The sequence below is a fragment of the Phlebotomus papatasi genome, chromosome 3 (assembly GCF_024763615.1).
Source record: "Phlebotomus papatasi isolate M1 chromosome 3, Ppap_2.1, whole genome shotgun sequence".
In the NCBI taxonomy this organism is placed as follows: Eukaryota; Metazoa; Arthropoda; class Insecta; order Diptera; family Psychodidae; genus Phlebotomus; species Phlebotomus papatasi.
The window spans coordinates 35322182-35349209 of NC_077224.1; the positions used below are offsets into that span (position 1 = coordinate 35322182).

General features: G+C 32.9%; 1 protein-coding gene across 2 annotated transcripts in view; it reads left to right on the forward strand.

Annotated features, from left to right (window-relative positions):
- LOC129805449 (transmembrane protein 47) overlaps positions 1 to 25512 on the forward strand; it is a 29388-nt gene extending 3876 nt beyond the window's left edge. For both annotated transcript variants that reach the window (XM_055853361.1, XM_055853363.1), the window contains 3 exons: positions 3935 to 4010; positions 16654 to 16990; positions 19668 to 25512. In XM_055853361.1, coding sequence (XP_055709336.1) covers positions 3935 to 4010; positions 16654 to 16990; positions 19668 to 19891 — 637 coding nt within the window. In that variant the 3' untranslated portion in view covers positions 19892 to 25512. The remainder of the gene's footprint in view (positions 1 to 3934; positions 4011 to 16653; positions 16991 to 19667) is intronic.
- Positions 25513 to 27028: the final 1516 nt, after the last annotated feature.

Consider the following 27028-nt stretch of genomic DNA (forward strand, 5'->3'; position numbering starts at 1 on the left):
AAGAACACATGATAACTAAATTCAAAAGATAATTATAGATTTTTTAACTTTAAACTCAATTGATGTTCGCACAAAGAATAAATGAATAATGATTTGACAAAATTGACAATCTCTTTAGTACTCAAAGAACTAGTTGTCTTTTGCTGAAGAACTTTATCTTACCGGGTTGCGTTAGAGCCGAGATAATCCAATTTGCAGTGTCCGCTCTCTAATCCGTAGCGGCGTAATCCTAACGAGTTCTTGTCGGTTACATTTAGAACAATTTTAATGTTATGAATGCATGTGTGTTCAGCAATGAAAATTAATTATCGCATGATGTGTTCGTTCAATTACTGAAGTATAATAGCTTAAAATTCTCTAATTATGTCTTTTTAATCATCTTTAAAACTTTCATTCTAATTATACAATTTTTTTTTTTAAATCTTGTATTACACTATGCAACAAATTGACAATTTTTTTTGGCACACGGATCTCACATGGTACGTTTGATAGAGTCGAGTCCCCTGATCAAGATTCTGTTCTTGGTTTTTCTCCTATGCGTCACTATTTTCTTTAATTAATTTAAATTAGAGGTATCGGAGCAGGATGTCTTCTATGGCAAAAATGTAGTCCTAAGTGGAGTCTATTGTGTGCTGAAGAGAGTACATTAATATTTAGTTTAGTTTAGTTTATATGATTTTTCAAAAGTTGCTTTCTTAGGCCAATTTTGAGAAATTTTAGTTTGATTTTGTTTTTCCGCCCCCAAGGATTTTTTGAAAAAATATCACATAATTTTCAAGTTGAAGCACAACTACTTACCTTTACATCGGATGCCCATTTGTTAAGCTCTGTACACTAGAACCGGAGGAATAAGTGATAATATGTGACAAAACAGCAAAAACAAAAAAAAAAATAATTAAAGAAAATTGTGACGTATAGGAGAAAAACCAAGAACAGATTTTTGATCAGGGAACTCGACTCTACCAGACGTACCATATGAGATCCGTGTGCCAAAAATCGTGTTGCATAGTGTTATATTTTCGAGACGTTGAACAAATTCAAAAAATCCATTCGGATAACGAAGCGGGCTTCTGTCATTTTGTTTCCCAATCATCCGAATTCCGAATAACAAAGCGGGCACTGGATTTGTTTTTGAACACGTTTTTTTCACCACAGCGCTCCTAATGGCTATATGACGAACTACAACTATATCAAAGAATACAGTACCCGCTCTCTAATCCGGATCGCCATAATCCGGACGAGTTATCGACGGTTACATTTAAAATAATTTTGAGATTATCCTGTGATGTTTTGTTTAATAAATGAAGTATAATAGCATAGAATTCTCTAATTATGTCTTTTTAATCTTTTTTAAAACTTATTCTAATTCTAACAAAAAACTTGTATTATATTTGCGAGACGTTGAACAAATTCAAAAAATCCATCCGGATTACGAAGCGGACATCTGTCATATTGTCTCCCAATCATCCGGATTGCAAGGCGGGTACTGTAGCTGAATTTTGTGTGACCTTTCTTTTAAACTTTATTTGAGAAAACGTGGTAAACAAAAACGATCATATCAGTACCTGGGAACTTTCATATTTAGTAGCATTGTTATGCGAAAAAATCAATTTTTTGTCAGTACCGAAAAACTTTGAATATTAGTCAATAGAATTGCAATAATTTATAACCGTATGTATTTTTTATACCAGTAAAAATATTTGTTAATGATATCGGAGTCTACTTCAAACGTTTCCCATGAAGACCCCGATAAGGGAATTCTGTAAAAATATGACAATATCATATGACACATTTAAAATTTTTTATGTGTTTAATTAAAAAAAAAATAAACGAAACTCGAATTCATATCAGATACTAAGAGCTTTAGAGGCCTGGACTTTAATGTTGTCCTTCTCCCGAATTTACCACGAAAATTTGTCATCATATGACATTGTTATATAAGTTACAGAATTTCCCTGCAAGTCGCTATCTCTAACTGTTTGGTATCGGAATCTTATTATGGACGGACGGACGAATAGATAAACAAAGTAACATTTTTTCGCAAAATTATATAAAAGTAAGATAGGGTGGAATAACCACTTATCGCCATGTTTAGGAAAAAGTTAAATTAATTTTATTATAACTTTTGAACCCTCTTCTTACAAGATAACTCAAATTTGACAAAAAATTACTTCGATGTATTGGCTCTAGATACGTGAAAACAATAATTCTACAATTTAACGTTGTACTATTTAAAAAACTGATTTTTATTAACAATGCAAAAATAACCACTTCGTCACCACTTTTTACCACTTTTCGCCAGTTCTGTAACGACTTCTCGCCACCCACTTGGAAAGGTTCAAACTCGATTATTTTGGGCAATATTATGCAAAGAATACATTCAGCATTTCTTTTTCCTTGTGACCACCTTATTATCACTTACTTTAAATGATTTTTCTTCATTTTTATTTGAGAAATCAAATTATAGGGCTACTGCAGAAAGTAAACAATGCAGATTTCACAACTGAGAATCCACGAAGTGAAGTTAGCGTCGCCTATTGAAAAGAGATGGCGACAGGTGGTAAAATCAATTCCAGAATATTACCACTTTTCGCCATGCCTCATTTTTATATAAAAATGATATAAAATGAAATATTAATTAACTAAATATAAATTTTATCTATTCCACAAGTGTAATTAAATATTCAATAGACAAATTATTTATCCCAAATGATATTTTTGGCCTGTTGAAAATTTGATGACATTTAGTATATCGTCGGTTCCGAAGAAGACTATTGTAAGTCCAAAATGTAAACTTTACAGAAAAGAGGTTTGAAGTTTGACAGCTAAAATTTATTTTCATTAATTGCACTGCAATTAGTATACTTTCAGCTTTTGAAACTATTTCATCATACTTACGCATTGAATATCTTCTAGTTAACACTACTTTTAAATAAATTATAGCAAAATTGTGGGCAAAAAACTCGATAATTGGGCACGCTGATTTTCAGTTTTTTACTTGTAACTTTTCCAGGAATATCTTAATCAACATAAAATTTTGTGGGGATATAGATCTAAGGTTTCTGCATCCAATGATACCATCTTTCTATACTACTGTAAGTAGACTTACAATAGTCTTCTTCGGAACCGACGATATTTGGTAAGAAATATTGGATTCGATGCACTTACTTAAAATATTGCTCTAAAAAATGATCAAAATCGTAAATCCAAAACGAATAATTATTATTTTTCGACTCTATACGTAGCAGCACAAAAAATACAAATAACTTTGCGGCTCATTTATTTCATAGATCGCGAAAAATAGCGATTTCAATAAAAGTGGCGAAAAGTGGGGCACTGGCGAGAAGTGATGATTCCACCCTACGTTACATTGCTTTCTCTCTACAAAATTCGTATCATAAAATATTTAAGGACAGAACAGGAGCAATATATAATTATAGATTTTGAGAATATTTTTGATAAGAACTTTCCTTGATTTATCGGCGGTGATATATATTCACCTTGTTGCAAATTTATCTCTTATCTGTTAAACTTCAATATTCTGCTCATTAACTCTGGCCTAGATTTCTTATTCATACATTACATCGCACCTTCTCAAAGATAGCACTAAGAGGTGTAAGTTGTTCGTCACTTGCTATCACTTTGACGACATTCTTTCAAACAGAGATTTTTCCACGCTTATCAATCACAATCAATGTAATTTTTATCACACGTTCCCTATCAATTGTCCGCATTGAACGGAACGACATATAGTGCGACGGTTGTGTAGTAGCAGTATTTTCTTTAAAAAAAAAAGTTAAATTGAGTGTGTCATGTGTGGATTTCTCGAAGACATTGGATATCTCCGATATCGGAGGTTTAACTAAAATACAGTATATATATTTATTGGAGAAATTGATTTTAATACAATATTCTTGGGATTTTGTTTTTGTAGCTCCCGGAGACCGTCCGCCTCAAAAATGGCTCCAACAACAACGATAGAGACTGTTACCATAACACGCCCGTTGAAGGTAAGTCCTTTTCAATTTTTTAATCATGCACAAATGGGGAAATTTCACTGGGATTGGAAAATGCGGGAAAATTCTGGGAAATTCTATGATTCTGTCGGATGAATAATGGGACTGGCGCATGCGTTTTTGGAATTTTCTTCATCATATATCCTTTCTCACTCTCACCAATAACTTTCCCACCCGCACAAACTTGATGGGATTTCACTTGAAATATATAGAGTGAAAAAAAAAGTAATCACCCTCTTTTTCCAAGCACCGAGCCTGGGTGTGGGGATGAATGAGACGAAGGGTGCTTTTAGTGTAGAAACTTGATCTCCTGGTGGAAAGTCACTCTTAGCCAGACCAGCAGACAGTGAATTGTTGTGGGTGAAGGTGGAATAAAAGGTGGTGTAGGGATAGGAAAAGAAGTTCATTAAAAAAAATTTCATCACTTTTTAGTGAAAAACTTCTATTCTCTGTTAAATTTTGAAAGGGAAAATCTCAAATGAAATGGACTCAAGGGTGAAAAAGTGATGAGGAAATGGACTGAAAAAAATATCCGGCAATAGAGATGGAATGAAATGAGGAAAAATTGGTGTGTTGAGAGAGGGGTTTTGTGCGAAAAATCTTGTGTAGTTGCACATGGAAAAGTTTTGATTGAAAATTTGTGTAGTTTGGAAATTTTCACGCCTTCAGAGTTGAGCAAAAAAAGAAAAGGGAAAAGAAAATAAAGAGAAAAAGAGGGGCCGCCCGAAAATTCCCAATTCTCATTGAGTGGTCACGCAAAGGACGCGTTCTAAAGGAAGGGCTTTCAACTTGGGCCACATTTCGTGAGCCAATCGCAGGCAAACAGGACACAGAAAGGAACGGAAAAAGGGGCAAAGTTCCCTGTGAAAATTCAATGGACGATGTGAAATGTGATCAAAATGGCAATTTTCACAAAGAAGGATCGAAAGTATTGTGCTGAAAAAGTGCTAAAGTAATATAATCTTAAGTGGTTAGAGAGGACCAAGTTAAAGTGGCTGTTTCTTTTTTTTTTGTTGTCTGCTAGAGAACATCCTCTTCTTTTTCATACCAAAAAAAAAAAAATAAATCCTATATTTTCTTCATTCCACGTTGCTAGTGAAAAGTCATCCACACCAAGTTTTTTGGTCTTATTTTTTTTGCAAGACAAAAAAAAACTAATAAGAAACTTCTGTGGCACGAAATAATGAAATTTTCTCTTTGTGTTGAGGTGTGAAAATTATAGTGAGTGAGACATTGAAAGTAGCAACAAAAAAAGTCTAGAATTGGGTGTGAGGAAAATAGGAAGAAATGCGTATGCGTGCAGAAATCTGAGGAGGAAATTCCACAGTGGAAATCAATTGGATGGAATTTTTGGTCTTTTTGTGTGTGACACAGAAATATTTGGCGTGAAAAACTGCAAAAGTTAGCAAAAGAGAAAAATCATCTAGATTTTTTGCTTTTGCCTTCCTAATAATACCGGAAGGAAGAGAAAAGAAAAGAGGAAAAAGTCCTGGAAAAAAGCGTGAGAGAGAGACAGACTAAAATCACAGAACCTTATGGGGGCCAATCAAATTGCCCAGGTTTGCACAAACTTGCTCACAATATCTTTTATTTTTTTTGGTATCCCTATTCAACCAAATTTAAATCAATTTCACCTTTCTCCTGTCTCTTTTATTGTCTTGAATATTTCACCAGCCAGAAGAGTCACATAAAATAAACAGGAGATATATCACTATTTCTGTTTTATTTAGATCCAATAAAGTTGAGATATTCTGATAAATTTATTATTTAAAATGAAACACCCATAATTCTTATAATGTTGAATCAAATATTATGGAAATTTTAGAAATATATTTTGAATTATTTGCATTATTACGGAAGATTTGGAAAAACTGGGATGGCAAAGGGGTATTTTTGGAGCACCACAATTTTTTGCATATTAAATATATTAATCAAGATATTAATATATATTAATATATAAGAATTCCTAACTGTTAGAATATCAGAAGGCCAGATTAGATAAAAAATTTAAAAAAAAAGATTAGACTTGCATACTTTTATCTTTTGCTTTTACAATGCATTGTGATAAAACAATAAAAATAAATGCCCATAATTTCAAATGTTTCAAGGGTAAAAATGAACTCGCAGATCTACTCCACGAAGTATACGGATCTGCCCCAGTTATTTGATAAGTGTTAGCATTAGGTTCTCCCCAATGGTAAAACCCCCGTTGGTATTTGAATTCGGTGGCAACCAAAATCCTGAAAGCCAAAATCCCGAATGTTCAAAATCGTGAAAGAGATAAAATTATATGGAGGAAAATGTTCAGAATAATTTCCCAAGACACAGAAGATTTCCCTTTGCCTCCAGCAAGCGCGGGTGCAATCGTGGGAGTAGCTATGACACTTTTAAGAATTCGGGAATTTGGCTTTCGGGATTTTGGCGTTCGGGATTTTGGCTTTCGGGATTTTGGTTTTCGGGATTTTGGTTTTCGGGATTTTGACCGGAACCCCTCCCCTTTGGCCGCTAGAGGTTTCTCCAAAACTCTTAGCGTTCCTCTTAACGATCTATTCCCTACGACCCCTACGACTACAACGATCCAACATGAACTAACTTTCAATACTAATCGTCTCTACGCTCTCTACGATACCCCTTCCGAAGGGGTAACTCACATTCTAACATTCTAACGCTCTTATGAGAAATAGGCGCCACTCCGAGAAACTTCTGTGATGTTAATTCAAATGGGTCTTATAAGAGAGTTAGAATGTTAGAATGTGAGTTACCACTTCGGGAGGGGTATCGTAGACAGCGTAGAGACGATTAGTATTGAAAGTTAGTTCATGTTGGATCGTCGTAGGGGTCGTAGGGAATAGATCGTTAAGAGGAACGCTGAGGGTTTTAGAGAAACCTCTGGCGGCCAAGGAGGAGGCCTTCGCCCTTACAGATACCCTGATGGATCTAACATAAGTAAAAGAAAAAAATGGTGGCAAAGCGTCTCAGACTTTGCAAAGTGCTCGAATTCGTGATTTAGATGCTATACCTTAAAAATGTTTTCTCATCATTTATCGTTTAGCGGTTCTCAACCTATATGAAACGACTCATAAATTCCTAAAAAGATCCCCGAAAATAGTTTTAAGAGAAATAGAATTGATTTTCGGATATAAATTAAAGGTTTATCACTGATTCCATAGCCGATCGGAATCGGTCCAGCTTTTTAGAAATTCCAAGACCTTTCCAACGAGCCCAAAAATGATAGAAATTGATTGAGAAATACCTTCTCTAGGGCTTTTTAACCATCTTTTCCACCTAAGACCTTTTTTGAATATTCATTCAGACGCTTCACTCACTAGCACCGAACGGACACTGTGAAAAAAACGGGGGTGCGATTAACTTTTTTTCCTCATAACTTCAACACTTTTAAGGTGTAAAAATATATCAACACTTTCTAATGTTAATTTTACACCCTTTTAAGAGTAAAATTAACATGAAAAAGGGTAACTCTAACCCATAATACACCTAAAAAGCATAATATTTACACCGATTTCGGTCGGATCAATAATGCAGGGTAAAATTAACATTTCCGGATTTCTCTCAGTGGAACTTCAACTCACCAAACCAATTGTGCCAATCACACAGTTCAAGAGCAGAATGCTTTTACCAATTGCAACACGAATTCCCAGACCTATGTTAAATACTACTTCTTAAATTGCGAAAAAGTTTCTGATGAGAGAAAACAAAAACGAAATTTATTAAGGGGTTATGTTCATCACGAAGAATAAAAAAAGATTATCTTTTCTTTAGAGTTTTTTATTCAACATTATAAAATAGATGTGATTAAGGATCACACCTAAAAATTCGTTAGAGCTCTTGAACACCTTAAAGTCCGGCATTTAAATTAAAAAGTACAAAATTTATATTAAAAAATATAAAAAAAAATTCAGCCTCTTGGACATGATTTTATGATTTTCGTAGATCTTAAAAACTAGATCATAAAAACGCAGAGAAAAAACTGACTTTTCGGTGGACGTAATTTTCGGAGATTGTTTTTGAAAAAGAACTTACTTTTTGGTGAACAAGATTTCTCGGAGTAGGTTCATTAGAAATCCAAAAACCAAATATTTCCTGTTAGCTAATGTGTTAAACTAGTCCTTGAATAAAGGATGTTTGAAAAAAATGACATTTTATTGGCAGAATTTTATGCAAAAATACTATTTTTAAAATATTAACGTATTTTAACTGTCTTTTGCCACTGATCTTGATTAATTGCCAAATGCATTTCAACTCGTTTTGACTCACTACGAGCCTAGAGGAACGGTATCATGCGTACAATTAAACCAGCAGCCCATGTTTTCCATGGATAATTAATTTATTTATTTGAAAGTGATTGAACAATTGAAAGATTCTGTTCAATCACTTTCAAATAAATAAATTAATTATCCATGGAAAACATGGGCTGCTGGTTTAATTGTACGCATGATACTGTTCCTCTAGGCTCGTAGTAGTGAGTCAAAACGAGTTGAAATGCATTTGGCAATTAATCAAGATCAGTGGCAAAAGACAGTCAGAGCCAGTGTGTCCCCATAGCTCAGTTGGTAGAGCATTCGCCTAGACAGCGAAAAGACCCCAGTTCGATCCCGGGTGGAGACAGGATTTTTTCCAGTCTCTATTTGGGTTAAAATTGTGGTTGGGAATCACTTGTTCTGATTGTCGCTCTCTGTGCATAAACACAAAAACTTCTTGGGATTACGTACCAAGCGAACAGATTCTGTTCAATCACTTTCAAATAACGTATTTTAACGTATTTGTCATCGTGTTTCGGCTTGTAGAATAAGTTGTGATCAAGTTACTTTCATTCAAGGACTAGTTTAACTCATTAGCTAACAGAAAATATTTGGTTATAGGATTTCAAATCGACCTATACTCCGAGAAATCTTGTTCACCGAAAAGTAAGTTCTTTTTCAAAAACAATCTCCGGAAATTACGTCTCAATGGCTGAATTTTCAAAACTTTTAAATAAAAATTTCAGGAAATATAGTTTAAATATTGCACTTTTATACATGTCTAAAAGCTTGAATTAAATAATTTTTATATTATGCTGAAAAAGAAATTTTGAGAAAATATTCTTTTTAGTCTTGTTGACCCACGTAGACTCTGAAGAGAAAAAAATAAACTATAAAATATGTAGGTTTATAAAATAATTTAAAATGTATGAGGGGATGAAATATTATTTCATCCCTTTTGCCTTCAAACAGATAACAGAAAGTTAAAACAAAATAAAAAACAATCTTGGAATAATTATTTTCTTGTTTTCCACTTTCTTAATTCGTGTTAATTTATTTTTTAATATAAGTATTTTTTCAAAGATTTTTCTTTTTTTTTTCAAGATATTTTTTCTCGTAAGGATATTAAAATAAACGACTCGAATATTTTTAGCACAGATCTCGTTCAACTCATTAAATTGTTTGATTCCAAAAAAGTCACTATTTTTGCATTAATTATTATCCCTATTTTTGTTTATGACCTAATAAATGTACTGGAAAATTTATACATTTCAATTAGTTGTTCAATTGTTCTATTGAAAATTCAAGACAGGGTGTATTCGTTGTCAGGTATATCAAACAAAAATATTTCATCATAATATTTGCACGAAAACCCTATTGACTGTACAAAATTATTCAAATTAATGATAAAATGTATATCTTTATTTAAATCATCACTCAATTTAATATGCAAAAGCTTCGTAATTGTGGTGAGATTTATCTTAATGAAGCTCTATTGGTCTACAATGTGCACCAACGAAGCTTTCTAATACATCATGTCAAAGCCAACCACAGACTCTCCATAACATTAAATTGGATTTGTTAAAATACAGGGAAATTATCCCGAATAATCATTCTATCGATATAGTGCTTTCAATTACTGTGCACAATTTAATATATTCATTAAATTGTGAAAGCTTTCATTATTGTTGCTATAGAACTCAAAAGGAGAACAATATAATTTAACGATTATTCAGTTTATTACCGGTCGGGAGCTCAAACGGTGAGGGATATCGAATTGTGGTTATCAGTGACCCAACTCGCCTACTAATCATTCACGAGACGTTTTCTTTTTACCTTATTCCCTCTTCCCTTTAAAAGTTTTTGTTTTGGTTTTAGTTCGAAAACAATCCATAGAATTTCTTGACCGAAAAAAATCGCACACACTCTGGCTGCGAATACTTCATATTCTTACTTATATTCCTTTACTGAATCTGATCTAATAGCAATATTTTTTAATAGTTGGTCTTAAGGATCTTAAGTCACAAATTTCCTGTAAAACCTGCCTCAGATTGATTAAAGGAACATAGGAAAAATTTGAAATGTTCGAAGCCAGATTTCATAATTTTGAGCATTCCAAAAAGTTATGACGCTTTGATACTCTTTATATTACGAATATTTTCATCTAATTGAAATAAAATTTTCAAAATGCTTTTATTGTGAATTAATAATTTAATAAGACAAATATTTATTTATAATATTAGTTAAAAGTCATATTTTCAAAATACTGAACCAGACCAATTTTATTATAAAAAAAAAAGATTTAACAGAGTATCAATAACTGTCAATATCAAATTGCTCAATAATAAATTACATTATAATGCTCTTATCAGAAGAGTTGGTGCTAAAAATATTTTTTACTAAATTAATTAAAAACAATATGCAATTCCACACCAACAAAGTGCACCAGTAGTGCGTTATGCAATTATTGCACAGAAGTGTAAAATTTGAAAAAATCCAATTTTCTCTGTTCAATTTACTTTAGGTAGCCAAAAATAAATGAATTTAAAGTTTATCATTGTGAAATAAAAATGAATACTAATCAGGTATAATGCAATTAAACAAAATTGGTAAATAATTTGAAGTTTATTTATTTATTTATTCTTAATTCAATTGCATATTGTACTCTTTATTTCTATTTTTAATTCATTAGTTTAATTATTTAAGCAAAATCGAAATTTTAACTTTACTATGCGGTATTTTTTTTTTTCAAGAGAAAATCTTTGAAGAGAAAGTTTTTCCTGTCGTCGAGCAAATTTATATTTGTCTGTTTATCTCTAAATTGGAATTCTTTCTGGGTCGAAAAGAAAACTGTCTTATATTAATTAGATGCTTTCAATTTTCTAAAGTTTTCCTTTTCATTTTTATGGGGTGGAGTGAGATTTTCATTAAACATTAATTTTTATGTCTGTTATTTTCATATATTTCGTGCAGAAATACTCATTTATTAAAGAAAATATTTATGATACACGCTTATTGTTGAAATATCCACATAATATAATGTCAAAAAGATATAGTAGTTTATCTTATGAAACATTTCAATATATTAATTATATTTCTCTTTTTACGGAATTTAAGCAATATACACTGTGTGTCAATAGTTTGTTGCCTAATTTATGTTTGGGCAAATAAGTGAAAAAAATTATAGAAAAATTACATTTTTTCTTTTTGCAAATGAGTTCAAAAAAAAAAAAAAAAACAAAAATAATTAATTTTATTTCATATCAAAAAATAGTTTTCCAAAAATTGATCATTGTTGATTCGTCAAAAGTTTGATGCTTCATTTAAAAAAGTAATTCAAAATGGTCAAAACATGTAACCAACTTAATGTAAACCGGGTACATTTTGAGTTTATGTCGTTTGAGAGGTAAATGGTGGGTTTGTATAGATTTCTAAAGTTGTCAATGGTCAATATGTGTATAAAAGTGATGATAAATAATAAGAAATATTGTATTTCTTTGTTAATTTATATAATTTAGATTAAAAATGGCAAATTACAACAAGGTTAAAAGATGGGAAATCGTCCAGAGATGCTGCCGGAATAAATCTGCGTCGTTAATTGCCAACTTTTATAGAAAGTCATGTCAGTGTATAGGGTAAATGTCTTAATTCAAACCATTTCCAGACGCATTAAATTTGATAGAAGATTCAACACATTAAGTTCAATTTTTTTCTGAAGAGAATTACATAAATTTCCTCCTTGACTCTTCTAGAATGTTACTGTTTAGTGAAAATTTTTTAGATAAAAATTTGAAAACTTCTTAAATACAAGAAAAATACGCGAGTGTAAAATGATTCTATTGAAAACATATTAATCGAAATGGAGACAAGGGAAAGTTTGTAATTGGAGACAAACAGTGTAACTAAAATCGCGACGAAAGGCTTCCAAAACCTTGTTGAGTGAGTGCAGGATTTGTTCTTATTCCTTGTCTTTTCTCCTTTCCCATCTAAAAAAATAAGAAAATCTCTCCAAAAAAATCATATTTCCGGGGTTTCTTATTGAAGCATTTGCAGACACTTTAGAAAAAATCCTTTTTGCTCACAAAATAGGTAATTATTTCATTTGAAAACTTCACGTACCGTTAACAATAAAGATTAGCACTTAATTTAACTAAAACTAGACAGAAATATGACATAAATGTTAAACAAAATGAATAAAGAAAAGTCACCTCATTGTGTTTTTCATTGGAAAACATGGTCGATCGATGAAAAATTCGATGGTGAAAAGGTACACTTTTAATTTTTCTGAGAAATTAAGAAATTAAAATTTGCGAATATGAATGGATTTTCGCTTTATTTGGAGCGAAATTAACTAAATAATTAAACTGAGGTATAAATATAGCAATTTAATACTGTATTTATCATAAAAACAATGACGTCTCCATTTCGAGTAGCGAAAAATTTCCATTTGGAGCAGGTTTTGAATTAGCTTAATTTACCCTACATGAAATATTTAAAAGTTATGGTGAAGACGTACGAATACATTCGGAAAGAGAAAGAGCTACTAGACCCAGGGTTTCGACTCAGAGGGTTGACTACCATATTATAAGTAGAGTAACTGTGATAGTGTAGTGACCCCATGATGTTTTCCCCAAATATTCAGAGTTAGCAAAGAGCATTTCAACAAACTATTGACACCCACTGTACTTCAGAAAGGTTCTTTGCTTTCTGCGTAGCCCAAGGAGCTTTAATTGAGTATTTGACGGATAAGTCCGGCATCCACAATTGGACGGCCTATAGTAAGGTACCTTTGAATTGGGGCAGCTTTGAAATTGTGTTTTTTTCTATTTTTAAATAAAACAACCTTATTATGATATAATTTAGGTCACCAAACCAATTGCGAAACTAAATTACGATAAGGTTTAATTCCATTTAGAAATAGGACAAAAGGACTTCCCCTTATCAAGTGATAGGCGACTAGCGCCACTTGAATGATGACAATCCAGATGATGCCTTTCCGCGGAATCGGAAGGGTTTGTACCGTTTGTAGCCCTACTGACTTGGCTATGATGCGCCTTAGATGTCACATATACAATCCAGCTCTACAAGAGCTCCTCTGCGCTTGTCGCTGATAGGCAAGTGTTACTGGGGCCGTTGCGGTATTGCCACTCGGAATGGTGCTGTTGGAGAATAGGGTAAATGTGCCAAATTTCGGCATAGTTGCATGCAGGCGCCAACGTTTCAAGTTTTCAATGCAATATCATTAATACAAATTGAATATTTTTATTACTTCTTCTCAAGGAGTGTTGCTTGGAAACTTGTAGACAGTTTATCGTCTTTATTTACTCTAAAATCATTTTTAATACATTTTAAAATAAATAAAAATGTTGACATAGCTGTGGTGCCCTATTTCGGCCACCTTCATTCTCATAGTTTTTTGCCCATCGGAAATTTTTCAAATGTCTTTTTCACGTCTTCTCGTTTGTCAAAGCTAATTTTTTTGTTATTCTTTTGCATTGTATAATCTCTAGAGTATGTAAAAACTAAAAATTCATGGAAATTCAACGAACAAAAAAGATGGCCGGACTTGCAAGCTGGCCGGAATTTGGCACACTTGCCCTACGCTTTTGCCAAAACTTTTGGATCTGGGAAAATATCATGAAATCAAAATTCATATCTCTTTCTTTCTCAATCGTTTTGCATTTGTCTATCCCGCTCTTTTGCACTCTTCTTCTTTTTTTTAACATCATACGAATTTTAATTTAATTCAATACAATTTTAAGTTTAAAAGAATAGAATAAGACATATACAAAACGTTTGAGAAAGAAACGGATGTAGGGGGAAGTGGGGCACCTTTGAAAGTGGACTACCTTTGAAATTGGGATTTTTCACCTATTTTTAAATAAAATTAAGCCTTATCGTGATATAATTTAGCTGCACAAACAGACTATGCTATGATATGTTATGATATGGATCAGTTCTACTTAAATATAGGTGAAAAATCCCGATTTCAAAAGTGCCCCACTTTCAAAGGTGCCCCACTTCCCCCTAAATTTCGATTTGATGAAATTTCAGTATCTAAAAGGTGAGCATGGTGCCATTAAGTTCTAAATTGACTACTCATTAAATTGGATTTTTTGCTGGCGAAATTTAATATTAGACTACTCATTTGCACAGTGCCATACCTTTTTAGTTAAAAAAAAATGTGATAGAAATTTGCTGGCACAATTTCGATTAAAAAAAATAGTCTTTCAAAATAGTAAAAAAAAAAACAGAATTAAAATAGTAAAATTAATGGGAATAGTGGAGTTCTCTTGAAAGCACAATTAGAACAATTAACACAGTTTGGACATTCGCTGCACTTTTCTTTTTTGTCCAGGAAGAATATAGAGGGGAAAAATGCTCGAGTATAAATCCCATAATTGACTTTATAAATTACAGAGTAAAGGAGAAAATTGAGAAATTTTTTCACAGAGTGAGTGGTTGGAAATTCATGTGATATAAAATTTGATACACTGCTGGCAATAATCATAGCTCCACTTTTTCATACTAGAAAAACTTTGAAAAAAAATTTTTTTTTGAAAAAAATAAAAATATCATTTGAAGGTATTTTCAAACCGATATGAAAAATTGCCATTTGAATTTCATATCGTTAGAACTGTGATTACTGTGATAGAATCTTTATCAAAATGGCGATTTTCGGGTGGCAATAATTATAGCTCCACTCAATAAATTTGGCCCTAGGGTATTTATTTGCAATCAGTGAAGGTGAATATCTTTAAGTAATTTAATTAATAACTTTATTAAGCTAATTAGAGTCATTTTTATAAAGTTTTTCATGAATTTTGCTGAAATTTTGTAAGAAAAATGTTTAATGAACAAAAATAAGGGATTAATTAAGGTCTTGAAGGGGATGAAAATTGACAACCAAAAAATTTCCATAAAAATGACAAGATACTATCACCTTTCACTGAGACTGCTTAGTCTCATCATGTTCTGTTGATCCTGCCCCAAAACAGAATTCCAAGTGACTAAGGTGGTCTTCAGAATAATGAAATAAAAAATTATCAAAAAGAAGCTTATTGCAGTTTGATGAATAGAAAGTATTTTACGTCATTTAAGTGGTTTAAAATTATTTTTTCAGACAGAAAACAAGTTAAGACAAGACCTATCAATTTTTTTAGTCGAAAAAAATAATTTTGTACCACTTAAATGAGGTAAAACACCTTTTGTTCATCAAACTGCAATAAGCTTCTTTTTGATAATTTTTTATTTCATTATTCTGAAGACCACCTTAGTCACTTGGAATTCTGTTTTGGGGCAGGATCAACAGAACATGATGAGACTAAGCAGTCTCAGTGAAAGGTGATAGTATCTTGTCATTTTTATGGAAATTTTTTGGTTGTCAATTTTCATCCCCTTCAAGACCTTAATTAATCCCTTATTTTTGTTCATTAAACATTTTTCTTACAAAATTTCAGCAAAATTCATGAAAAACTTTATAAAAATGACTCTAATTAGCTTAATAAAGTTATTAATTAAATTACTTAAAGATATTCACCTTCACTGATTGCAAATAAATACCCTAGGGCCAAATTTATTGAGTGGAGCTATAATTATTGCCACCCGAAAATCGCCATTTTGATAAAGATTCTATCACAGTAATCACAGTTCTAACGATATGAAATTCAAATGGCAATTTTTCATATCGGTTTGAAAATACCTTCAAATGATTTTTTTTATTTTTTTCCAAAAAAATTTTTTTTCAAAGTTTTTCCAGTATGAAAAAGTGGAGCTATGATTATTGCCAGCAGTGTATAACCAGAGAAAATTCATGGTGAAGAGAGTTGATGATGATGGGATACTAAACAAGGAAATTATAATGAGCGGAAGAAGTTTCCTGTCATCAGGAAATTCTCCCTTTTCAGAAGCATCACAGAAAGTTCTAAAAAGCACGTGTACCAAAAATGTGTGAATGAAAAAGGGTCGGAAGAAAAGGACTTTAAAATGTGGAAATTTTTGGTGAGATGACTAGAGAAGTTTTATACAAAATGATTTTTCTCATGACAAGTGATAACGAGATAAAGTCTCCACAAAATTAATTTCATTGTAATAATATGAAAAGTGAATGGAGCAAAAGTTAGAAAACACACTCTTCTCATGTGGTTTGAAAATTCTGGAGATGGTTGAGAAAGAGGTTGAAAAGTTATTCACACACAGAGTCTCTGCGGAATGCTCGTTGATGGGGAAATTTTAGTGGTTTTTCTCACCGATTTGTGTCAGTGAAAAGGAATGAGAATGGCATGAAAATATCTCTTCATTCCCATCTGTGGATGTGTCTCCTTGCACTTTTACTATGGAACTTTGTGTATAAAATATATTTTCACCTCTTTTACTAGGTGATTGCATTCATCTGCGGCGTGATTGTTATAATTCTGATGATCATGGCTCTGGCATCCACCGACTGGTTAATGGCTGAGGGTTGGCGTCAGGGGTTATTTGTGCACTGTATCGAGGAGGATGTTGTGCCACCACTTCCGTTCAATCTTCAGGATCCACCAGGATGCTATCCGAGCCGCGATGCTGCTTACATCAAAGCTACAGCAGCACTGTGCATCATTACACTAATCACAGATGCAATCGCCACACTTCTTACTGGGCTGGGGCTCAGGACACAGGATCACAACATGAAATACAAGTTCTACCGAATTGCCGTGCTCGTTATGCTCGTAGCATGTAAGTTGAAACTCAATTATTACCCAAATAATAATAATAATTATTATGCAGTACTACAAACCTGTAGAGTGGAAAAAGAATCATCTACTTTAAGTTGCTTCCAGTCCAACAATAGATTCTTAATTTATTCTCTATCAAGAGAAAGTTTAAGTTGAACCCAAACAAACTTGTTACTTCACATTGAAATTCACAGTTTTTATATGAAACTAGAACTTTATAAACACTAGCTTTTTTCCTCAAACAGATAAATTACTTCATTTTAGCATTCAAATATACATCCAAAATCTCTCAAGGGAGATCTTGTATGTTTTATCAATCAGAGGGAAATCTTTTCGTTTGGTGAGATCTAGTTCAATAGTAACTGATTTAAGAGTTTAAAAACATAAAATCCCGAATGGGTCAAAATCCTGAATAGGTCTTAAAACCACGAAAAGTCCAAATTCCGAATGGTCAAACACGTGAAGGGGACGGAATTATACGGAGGATAATGTGTAGAATAATTGCCCTTTACCTCAAATAAGTGCAGACCCAATCATAGGAGTAGGACAAGAATTCCAGATTTTGGCTTTCGGAACTTTGACACCTTTTGGATTTCGGACTTTTGAGATTTAGGTTTTCGGGATTTCGACCAATTCGAAATTTTGACTTTCGGGATTTTGACTTCCCAGTTTTTGGCCCATTCCGGATTTTTGCTTTCAGAATTTTGGCTTTTAGGATTTCGACCCATTTGGGATTTTAGCTTTCGGGTAGCTTCCGGAATTTTGGCCCATTCCGGATTGTAGCTTTCAGAATTTTGGCTTTTAGGATTTCGACCCATTCGCGATTTTAGCTTTCGGGATTAGGCTTCCCGAATTTTGGCTTACGGAATTTTGGCCCATTCCAGATTTTAGCTTTCAGAATTTTGGCTTTTAGGATTTTGACCTATTCGGGATTTTGCCTTTCGGGATTTGGCTTCCGGAATTTTGGCTTACGGAATTTTAGCCCATTCCGGATTTTAGCTTTCAGAATTTTGGCTTTTAGGATTTTGACCCATTCGGGATTTTGGCTTTCGGAATTTGGCTTCCGGAATTTTGGGTTACGGAATTTTGGCCCATTCCAGATTTTGGCTTTCAAGATTTTGACTTAGGATTTCGACCCATTCGGGATTTTGCCTTTCAGGATTTGGCTTCCGGAATTTTGGCTTACGGAATTTTAGCCCATTCCGGATTTTAGCTATCAGAATTTTGGCTTTTAGGATTTTGACCCATTCGGGATTTTGGCTTTCGGAATTTGGCTTCCGGAATTTTGGGTTACGGAATTTTAGCCCATTCCAGATTTTGGCTTTCAAGATTTTGACTTAGGATTTCGACCCATTCGGGATTTTGGCTTTCGGAATTTTGGTCTATTTTGGATTTCGGACTTTTGGGATTTTGGCTTTTAGGTTTTCGACCCATTCGGGATTTTGGCTTTCGGGATTAGGCTTCCCGAATTTTGGCTTACGGAATTTTGGCCCATTCCAGATTTTGGCTTTCGGGATTTTGACTTTTAGGAGATCGACCCATTCGGAATTTTGGCCCATTCTGGATTTCGGACTTTTGGAATTTTGGCTTTCAGAATTTTGGCCTATTCTAGATTTCGGACTTTTGAGATTTTGGCTTTTCCAGCTTTTTTGGCTTTCGGGATTATGGCTTTTGGGATTTCGACCCATTCGGAATTTTGGTATTCGGGATTTTGGCTTTCGGAATTTTAACCTTTTCACAACTAAACGTATAGAAATCTCAGTTAAAAGTACGGGATAATTATATTAATGAATTTTTAAAAGGAAAAATCATTTAATAGTCACAAACCGCCTAGATAGACCCATTATTAAGCAAGGCAATCAGCGACGGTTTTATGTCTTTTACTGTTTATTATCGTACAACATTTATTTGTCAGATAGCGAAAGATATAAAACCGTTGGTGATTGCTGTGTTCAGTGATTAGTGGACCAAGTGTTTTGTGGCTGCGTTAATTTAGCATAAAGCAGTATAACCACAGCATAGTTCTATAATAATAATAATAATAAATTACCGAAAAAATCTTTTTAAAAACTATGAAACTACTATTTCATTGATTTCGCTTATACACGCGTTGTCTTTAAAGTTGTGCAAAATTGTTCTCTTGCGCTTTTTTTACCTTTGATCTTGAAAAACCGTTATTAGGAATGATTCAACGGTATTTTCACACATGGTCAATTGTCTAATTATTGACCCAAGGATCGTTAAGTTAACGACGTTAGCATGCAGGCGGACAGCTTGGGTAATCTCTAAAATATATCCAAAAATGAAAAAAAAATCCCACGACGCGTTTTCCAGCAATCTCAAAAAATATAGCTTTGGATGAGAAGGAGAGGTGTTGGTGAAAATGAGGGGCATATTAACGATCCTTGGAACGACTTATGGGGGATCCCCCTTAGTTCTCAAGTCGCTATCTCTAATCGTTTGGCCTCTAGAGCTGACGACAGCCGGGCGGACAGATGTTTTTCTGATATTCAAAGTGTGCTACTGTCACTGCAGGCGGTCACTGTGGTCACTGTCCTAAATTTTACGGCACTTGAGTTTACTCTCTATAAAAATTTAGAAAACCCATATAAGAGAAAATTAATTCTTTTATGGGATTCTCAGAATTGAGAAACTAAAATAATGCATTGTATTTGCAGTGATCTCCATCCTGATCGCCTTGATTTTGTATCCAGTCTGCTTTGCGGCCGAATTGAACTTGGGTAATCGTCCAATATGGGAATTTGGGTGGGCGTATGGTGTTGGCTGGGGTGCTGCCATTTTCTTATTTGGAGCCGTTGTCCTCCTACTGTGCGACAAGGAATCTGAAGAAATCTACTACAAAGAACGGAAAATCGTTCACGAATCTCAGATGCGAGCCTAGGCCAGGCCGCACGCCCTGCCGGATGTCGTTCTCTAGACATGTTTTAAGCTACATCAGAAGCATCATCAAGAGAAAAAAAGGAATCATACAACTCTTTTTTTAATCGTTTGATTTGAATATGATTTTTTTTTAGGTTTTTGATTTATACATCAGATTTTTCATTTTGGTGTTTGATTTTTTATATATACCATATATCATGCTTCATTTCGAAAAGGTAAGACAAAAAAATTGAAAATAACGCAATCATCCTTTGAAAAAAAAATCACTTTCATTTTCATGATCGATAAAACATTTATTAAAAAAAAGGATTCAAAAGAAAAACCATGAAAAGAATTCACGAAAATATTGAAGATATAGATATTCAGTGTCACGATTAAAATAGATGTTATAATTGTACTGAAAAAAAATGGGTGTTTAATGCCGAATGTTTTAAATGAAAAAGAAAATGTAGAGGCAAGTTTGAGACAAAGTGAGAAATATCATCCAAAATATCCCTTATTTTTAAATTTCCTATTTTTTGTTAATAATTGTATAGTGGAAAGAAAAGAAGTATAACATGATTATTTTAAGATTTAACAGATACAAATTTAATTTTAGCACTCCTGCATTAAACTAAATAGGACTATCAGCTGAATGTGAAAATCCCCAGAAAAGAAATGGACATGAATAGAAAGAATTGTAAAAACAAACTTTTCGATGGAATATTGTGGTTTTATGGATAATTTTTGTTTTTTTCATAATAAGAAAGATTTAAGAAAGACCAGCATACAGTATGAATTTAAAGCCCTTTTTCAAGTGTTTTGGAAAAAAAAGAAATACTGAGATAATTACGTGTGAAAAACTTACGATAAATTTGAAAAAAAATTTTCTCTAAATTTTTGTTTTAACATGTAATACTTTCTCTTCTCCAATTGAATTAAGCTCGAGTATTGTCTTTTTAATCCTAATTAATCTTCGTAAGCGATTTTTGGGAATTTCTAGGTGTCACTTTAGTCTCTGTATCCCCAGATCAATTACAGATTTAAAAATTTGGATTTAAGAGTTCGCATTTTTATTTGCTAAGGATCCATGTTTCACCCTAATACGTAAGGTCTAGTAGTTCAGGGAATAAACAGGTCTACTACTTACGGTTCAGTATTGCTTCCATTCACTCAAACATGGGAACTGACTGGCGATATAAACCGATTACGAAAACTAATCGACGCGATCAGCCGATGATGGCGACTGATCAACATGGTTAGCCGATAATGAAAACTGATTGGAGCGATCAGTCAATCACGGAGATTGATCCGCACGATCAACCAATTATGATTAGCGCGATCATCCCATCCTGGAGCCTAATCGGCGCGAACGACCTATGATGGACACTAATCAATACGATCAGCCGATCATGAAAACTGATTGGCACGATCAGCCAATCATAGACACTGATCGAGGTCGACCAGTCGATCATGGAGACTATTCGGAACGACCAGTCGATCATGAAAAGTAATTAGCGCGATAAGCTGATGAAGGAAACTGATCAGTACGATCAGCCGATCATGAAAACTGATTGGCACGATCAGCCAATCATAGGCACTGATCGAGGTCGACCAGCCGATCATGGAGACTATTCGGAACGACCAGTCGATCATGAAAAGTAATTGGCGCGATAAGCTGAGGAAGGAAACTGATCAGTACGATCGGCCGATCATGAAAACTGATTGGCGCGATGAGTCGGTTATAAACAGTGATTGGCGCGATAAATCCATCATGGAGATTAATCGCAACGAACAACTTATAATGGAAATTGATCAACAAGATCGGCCGATCATGAAAACACTGACGCGATCAGCCGATTATGGACACTGATCGAGGCAGATCAGCCGATTATGAAGACTAATCGGCACGAACAGCCAATGATGGAGACTGATCGGTACAATCAGCCTTTTATAAAGACTGGTTGACTCGATCAGTCGATGATGGAGACTGATTAGCACAATTAGCTGATCATGAAAACTGATTGACGTGATCATCTAATTATGGGCCCTGTTCGAGCCCGATCAGCCGACCATGAAGACTAATCGGTGCGAACAGCCTGTGATGGCGACTGATCGGAACGATCGGTCATGAAAACTGATTCTCGCGATCAGTCGATGATGGACACTGATCGACGCCAATCAGCCGATCATGTAGTTCGTTCAGTTTGCTCACAAGTAATGGTCATTGGACCATACTTATTCACTCCTTGTAAAATCCTAGACTAGACATATACGGTAGAACTGTAGACCGTATATTCAAGTTTTGGACCAGAACAATCTAAGATAGACTGAATTAAGTTATGTTGGCTTTCAGCAACAGACTTCTGTAGATATTTCGTTGTTGGTTGTTATGACTGACTCAAAATAGATGGAGATATTCGATCAGTGAATAAGGGACTCTTCCAACAGACAGGTCATCACGTTCGTAGGGCATCACTTAATTTTTGCTATCCTTGACATTTTTGGTAGTTCTAAAAGTCTCAAAATAGACTCATGCTGATTCTTGAGCATACTCAGCCCGAAAAAATTTGCAGTAAATGATCAGGCTATCATGCAATGTAAGTTTATTATCAGGGATTAGACTTTCCTTGCAATAAATGTCATTTAGCTAATAATTTTTACAGCTAAAATTTACGAACTAAATATTCCCCAGGATCAGAACCTAAAGGGGCGTGGTTTGTATTTGTAAAAGAGTCGTTTAGTCACCGCCCATAAGTATAATTATTGGGAAAATATAATTTCCATTCATATGCGAAAAGTCTTTTTTAAGGATGAGTTTAGAAAAGTTCTAAAAAACAGGTCGTAAATTTATGAAGGATTCTGAAAAAAAATCTACTAAATTAGGATTAAAAAGACAATAGTTTAAAGGCAAATAAATAAATAAATTTCTCTCTCTTGTATTATTGAAGAAAAAAAGCAATTACAAAACAAAGAAACTTTCTCAATACAAAATTTAAATTAAAGTATAAAAGGTGAATGAGCAAAGTTGTTAAAAAAAAGTTGTGGTCAAAATTAGATGAAATTCAAAATCGAAAATGAATATAAACACTCTCGCACAGGATTTGGGTAAATTTGACGTAAATATATTCGTTTGAGTTCTGTATTTTAATGTCTCTCAGAAATATGATTTTTGTACGGAAAATAGGAAAAAAAGGAATACGAAAACTATAAAAAAAAACAAAGTGAAGAAATAGCTAAAGACATTGCAGAGGAAAACCAGAAATCCACCAGAGAATATTTGCCCTCATTTCATATACCAAAGCTTTCACATATATCTAGCTTTTGTAATGAATTTTGTGTTTCCTATTTCAAGAGGAAAAAAAAACTTCCTTTATTGAATTACCTTTTATTTGAACTCGCACCAACATTCTTCACCAAATTCTCCTCTCCAAAATCATCAGCATGATACAAAAGTGAGAACTTACAGTAATTTCATTGAAGGGTATTTTGAAATAAAACTTTATCCACTTGTTTTTTTTAATTGCTTAATTGTTGGTTTCTTTTAATTTCTTTCTCATTTTATCACTTATTTTCTCGAACATCACTGAGAAAGTTTGAAGGATTTTCAGAAAGGAAGAACGTTGCAAGAGGCACGAACTTTAGAAAAAAAAGAAAGAGAAAATACCATCGAGAAAAAAGAAAATAGAAAGAAAATCTTCAGTGAGAAAAGAAATCCATCAATTCACAAAAAAAGTTATCTAGCGAAGAAATTTTTAGAGATATTGATAGAGATAGAAATCGATAAAAATTTTACCATTATTGACACATTGTGATCTAGTGAAAAACGGAGGCAGGCACGTGCGGAGTGTAATAACAAAAAAAAAAACAAGATTCAAGTAAAAACTAAATATAATTAATTAGAGGAGACGAGAATTGATAAAAAAAAACGGAGAAGAATATTGTCATATTGAAGGAAGGAAGAATTGAAGAAAAGTGAAAACAATAAGACAAAATAACTTGAACATATTAATTAAAAAAAAAAGAAGTTTTAAAAGGAAGGTGAGGAAAAACTTTAACTCAGTAAAATAGTTTTTATAATTATGATAAATTTAAAATATATATATATTATAAAAAAACGTACAGCATCTAATTAAAAAAATCTACACATTTTACAAGTTGAATTGATAAAAAAAAAGAATAGAGCAACTATTGAGACTCTTTAAAATGCATAAAAATCTAACGAAATTCTTTCATTTTTTCTGAAAGATTGTACTGCAATTAATTGTAAAATTTTGGGGTGATAATTCCTTAAATTTGGTCAAGAGGTTATATTGGAAATGTGAGGTTAGGTTCATTCTAACCTAAAAAATAGCAACGTCTTTTTCTCATAATAAATTTTCTCAACATTTTTTTGGCTTGATATTTTAAGTATTTTCCTGGCGTTTTCAGAACATTTGAAGGACAACCAAGAAGAATGGAATCCTGGACTATTGTATTCCATTCCTAAAATTCAAGAAACAGTTCATATGCGGAGAAATTTGACTTTACCAAACAAAAATTACATAACTTGCCAAATTTTTTTTTTTTTGATATTTTCGAGTTGCAAACCTAATGCCATAAATGTATCCTTAAAAAGAAAAAAATAGAACAAAAGAAAAGCCAAAGAGAGGTTAAGTTGTTAAGCATTAAAATGGCATAATCTTTTTCATTCAGAAATTGCAAAATTTCAAGTACAATTTTATTGTGAGGAAATTTTATTTAATTGTAAAGCATTTTTGGGGCTGAGAGATTTTTTATAGGTTATAGCATTTTGAGGTTATGTTGGCATATAAATAAGGCATGCTATGTAACCTTTAATTTCTTTCAGACAAGTTATATCAGAACATATCCCAATAGAACACAAAAAGGAACTTAATTAACTCACTTTAAATATGCTCCAGATTACTTTTTATGTTAGATTCAAAATAACCTCACATTTCGCAAATAACTTTTGGATTAAATTTGAAAATGAGCCGTAAAACTCTTTTTTACAAACAATAAAAAATGCAATGAGTTTCACGGGAAAATTGTTGGAAAATTTGGGAGAAAGAAAAACATTTCGTTTGTAGTAAACTATAAACAAAAATATCTGCAAAGGAATAATCTTCTGCAGCCATTCAATCTGGAAGAACTTCACAGGTTTCCACAATTTATTACTAATCCTAAAGTTTTTAATTCATTTCTCTCAAATTTTCTACCTCAATTTTCTATTTACTTTTTGAGAAATTAAACTATATCACAAAACTTTTTCACAAAAAAAAACACACACCAAAATATCCAATTAAAAGTTAATCGAGAGACGTCGTTTTACCAAGTTTTAAATTTATTAATTAAAAGAAAATCGAAAATTTGAAGGATAGATGAATCGAGACATTTTATAAGGAAAAAAAAAAAGCAGAAACAAGAAGTAGAAGTAGGTGCTGTAGCATTAAAGATATTTTAATCAGGATTTTAATTAACATTAAGAATGGAAAAATGCCCAATCCTTTCTTTTCTATAATAACAAACAAAAAAAAAGTCATGAATAAGAAACAATCATTCGACATGAAGAATTAGTGAAAACCGAAAATTTACTTTTACCGTATGTTACCCAATTTTTAATAAAGAGAAAGAAACAATTAATATTTAAAAATCATACATAAATTGAGATGTAAGTTTTAGCTGTGATTCTTATGAAATAAAGAATCCCAGGTATTGTAATCCCCGGAAAGAATCTAAGGTCTTCCCTTTGACAAGAGAATCTCGTGGGACTTCCTTAAAGGTTTGGCGGTTTGTCATCACAACAAGTTCACAAGTAGAGCTGGCCAAAATATTTTATATTTTTTATTTTGCATTCAGCGATTCATGTGATTCCTTATGTGTACAAATTATGTTTTCGCGCTTTTAATTTTATTTATAAAATAAACTAGATATTTTTTACAAAACCACAGTAAAAATTACAAGGATAATGGTTTGTTTATTCTTTTACCACGATTATTCTTGTATAGTTACACAAATGTGTAATTCAGAAAAACGTGTAATCTAAAAATGTGTAATATTAATTTCGTGTAATTTTTCGTGTTAAACTGTGCAATTTGAAATAATTGACCTGAATGACGCAAGTTTTCTGGGCGAATATAATGCCTCGTGAAATCGGAAATTCTTCGGAAAATATAAAGACACAGACAATTTTAGAGAGCCATTATGAAGTACTCGCAAATTGTATAACCCACTAAAAGGTTTGTAAAAGTTTTTATTTTTTCACAAATATTGGTCGTAACATAATCATGAATTTGACGAGTATATTTTGTACTTTTACAAACATTTGTTCGTAAATGTTTGAGAGATAAGACAGTACAAACTTTTACGAACTTTTTATTGTGCTATACGATTTACGAGCATTTCGTAAGTTCTCAGTAGAAATTCACAAACATTTTGAAACATTTTTAATAAGCATTTTTTCTGTCCCCACATGAGATTTGGAATAAGTTACAGGAGCGCCGTGATGTATTCAAAAAAAGGGTGGCTATACCGCAAAAGTACTTTCGCATTATTTACTGTTTACCGGTTCTCAACCGATTCACAAATCTCTCAAAAGATCCCCCAAAATAGTTTTAAAAGTAAGTATGATTGATTTTCAGATAAATTTTTTTTATCGGTTATGAACCGGTTCATTACCGATTGAAAACCGATTGAAACCGGTTTAGTTTTGTCGGAAATTTCAAGACCTTTTCAACGACCCCAAACATGACCCCATTTGCTTGATAAATGCGCACTCTAGTGTCTTTTTAACCTTTGACCTTGAAAAACCGTTATTAGGAATGATTCAACGATATTTTCGTATATTGACGAAATGTTCGCCTGGATAATCTCTAGAACATATCCAAAAATGAAAAAAATCGATTTTGGGTAGAGTCGAATAAAAATTAATTAAATAACCAAACTGCCCATATTGCGACTTTGAAATTTGGATCTGTACAGACGAATAGACCGTTACTCACTAATTCGATCAGTATGCGTAGCATGTGTTTCCTTTTCCTGAATTTACGCGAAAAGTTTCATTTTCGGTCTTTAACAATACAATATTGTTCCTCAATATCAGTTTTGGCAATTTTAAACACAAATGGACAAAATAACCTCGTGATTCGAATACTCTCTG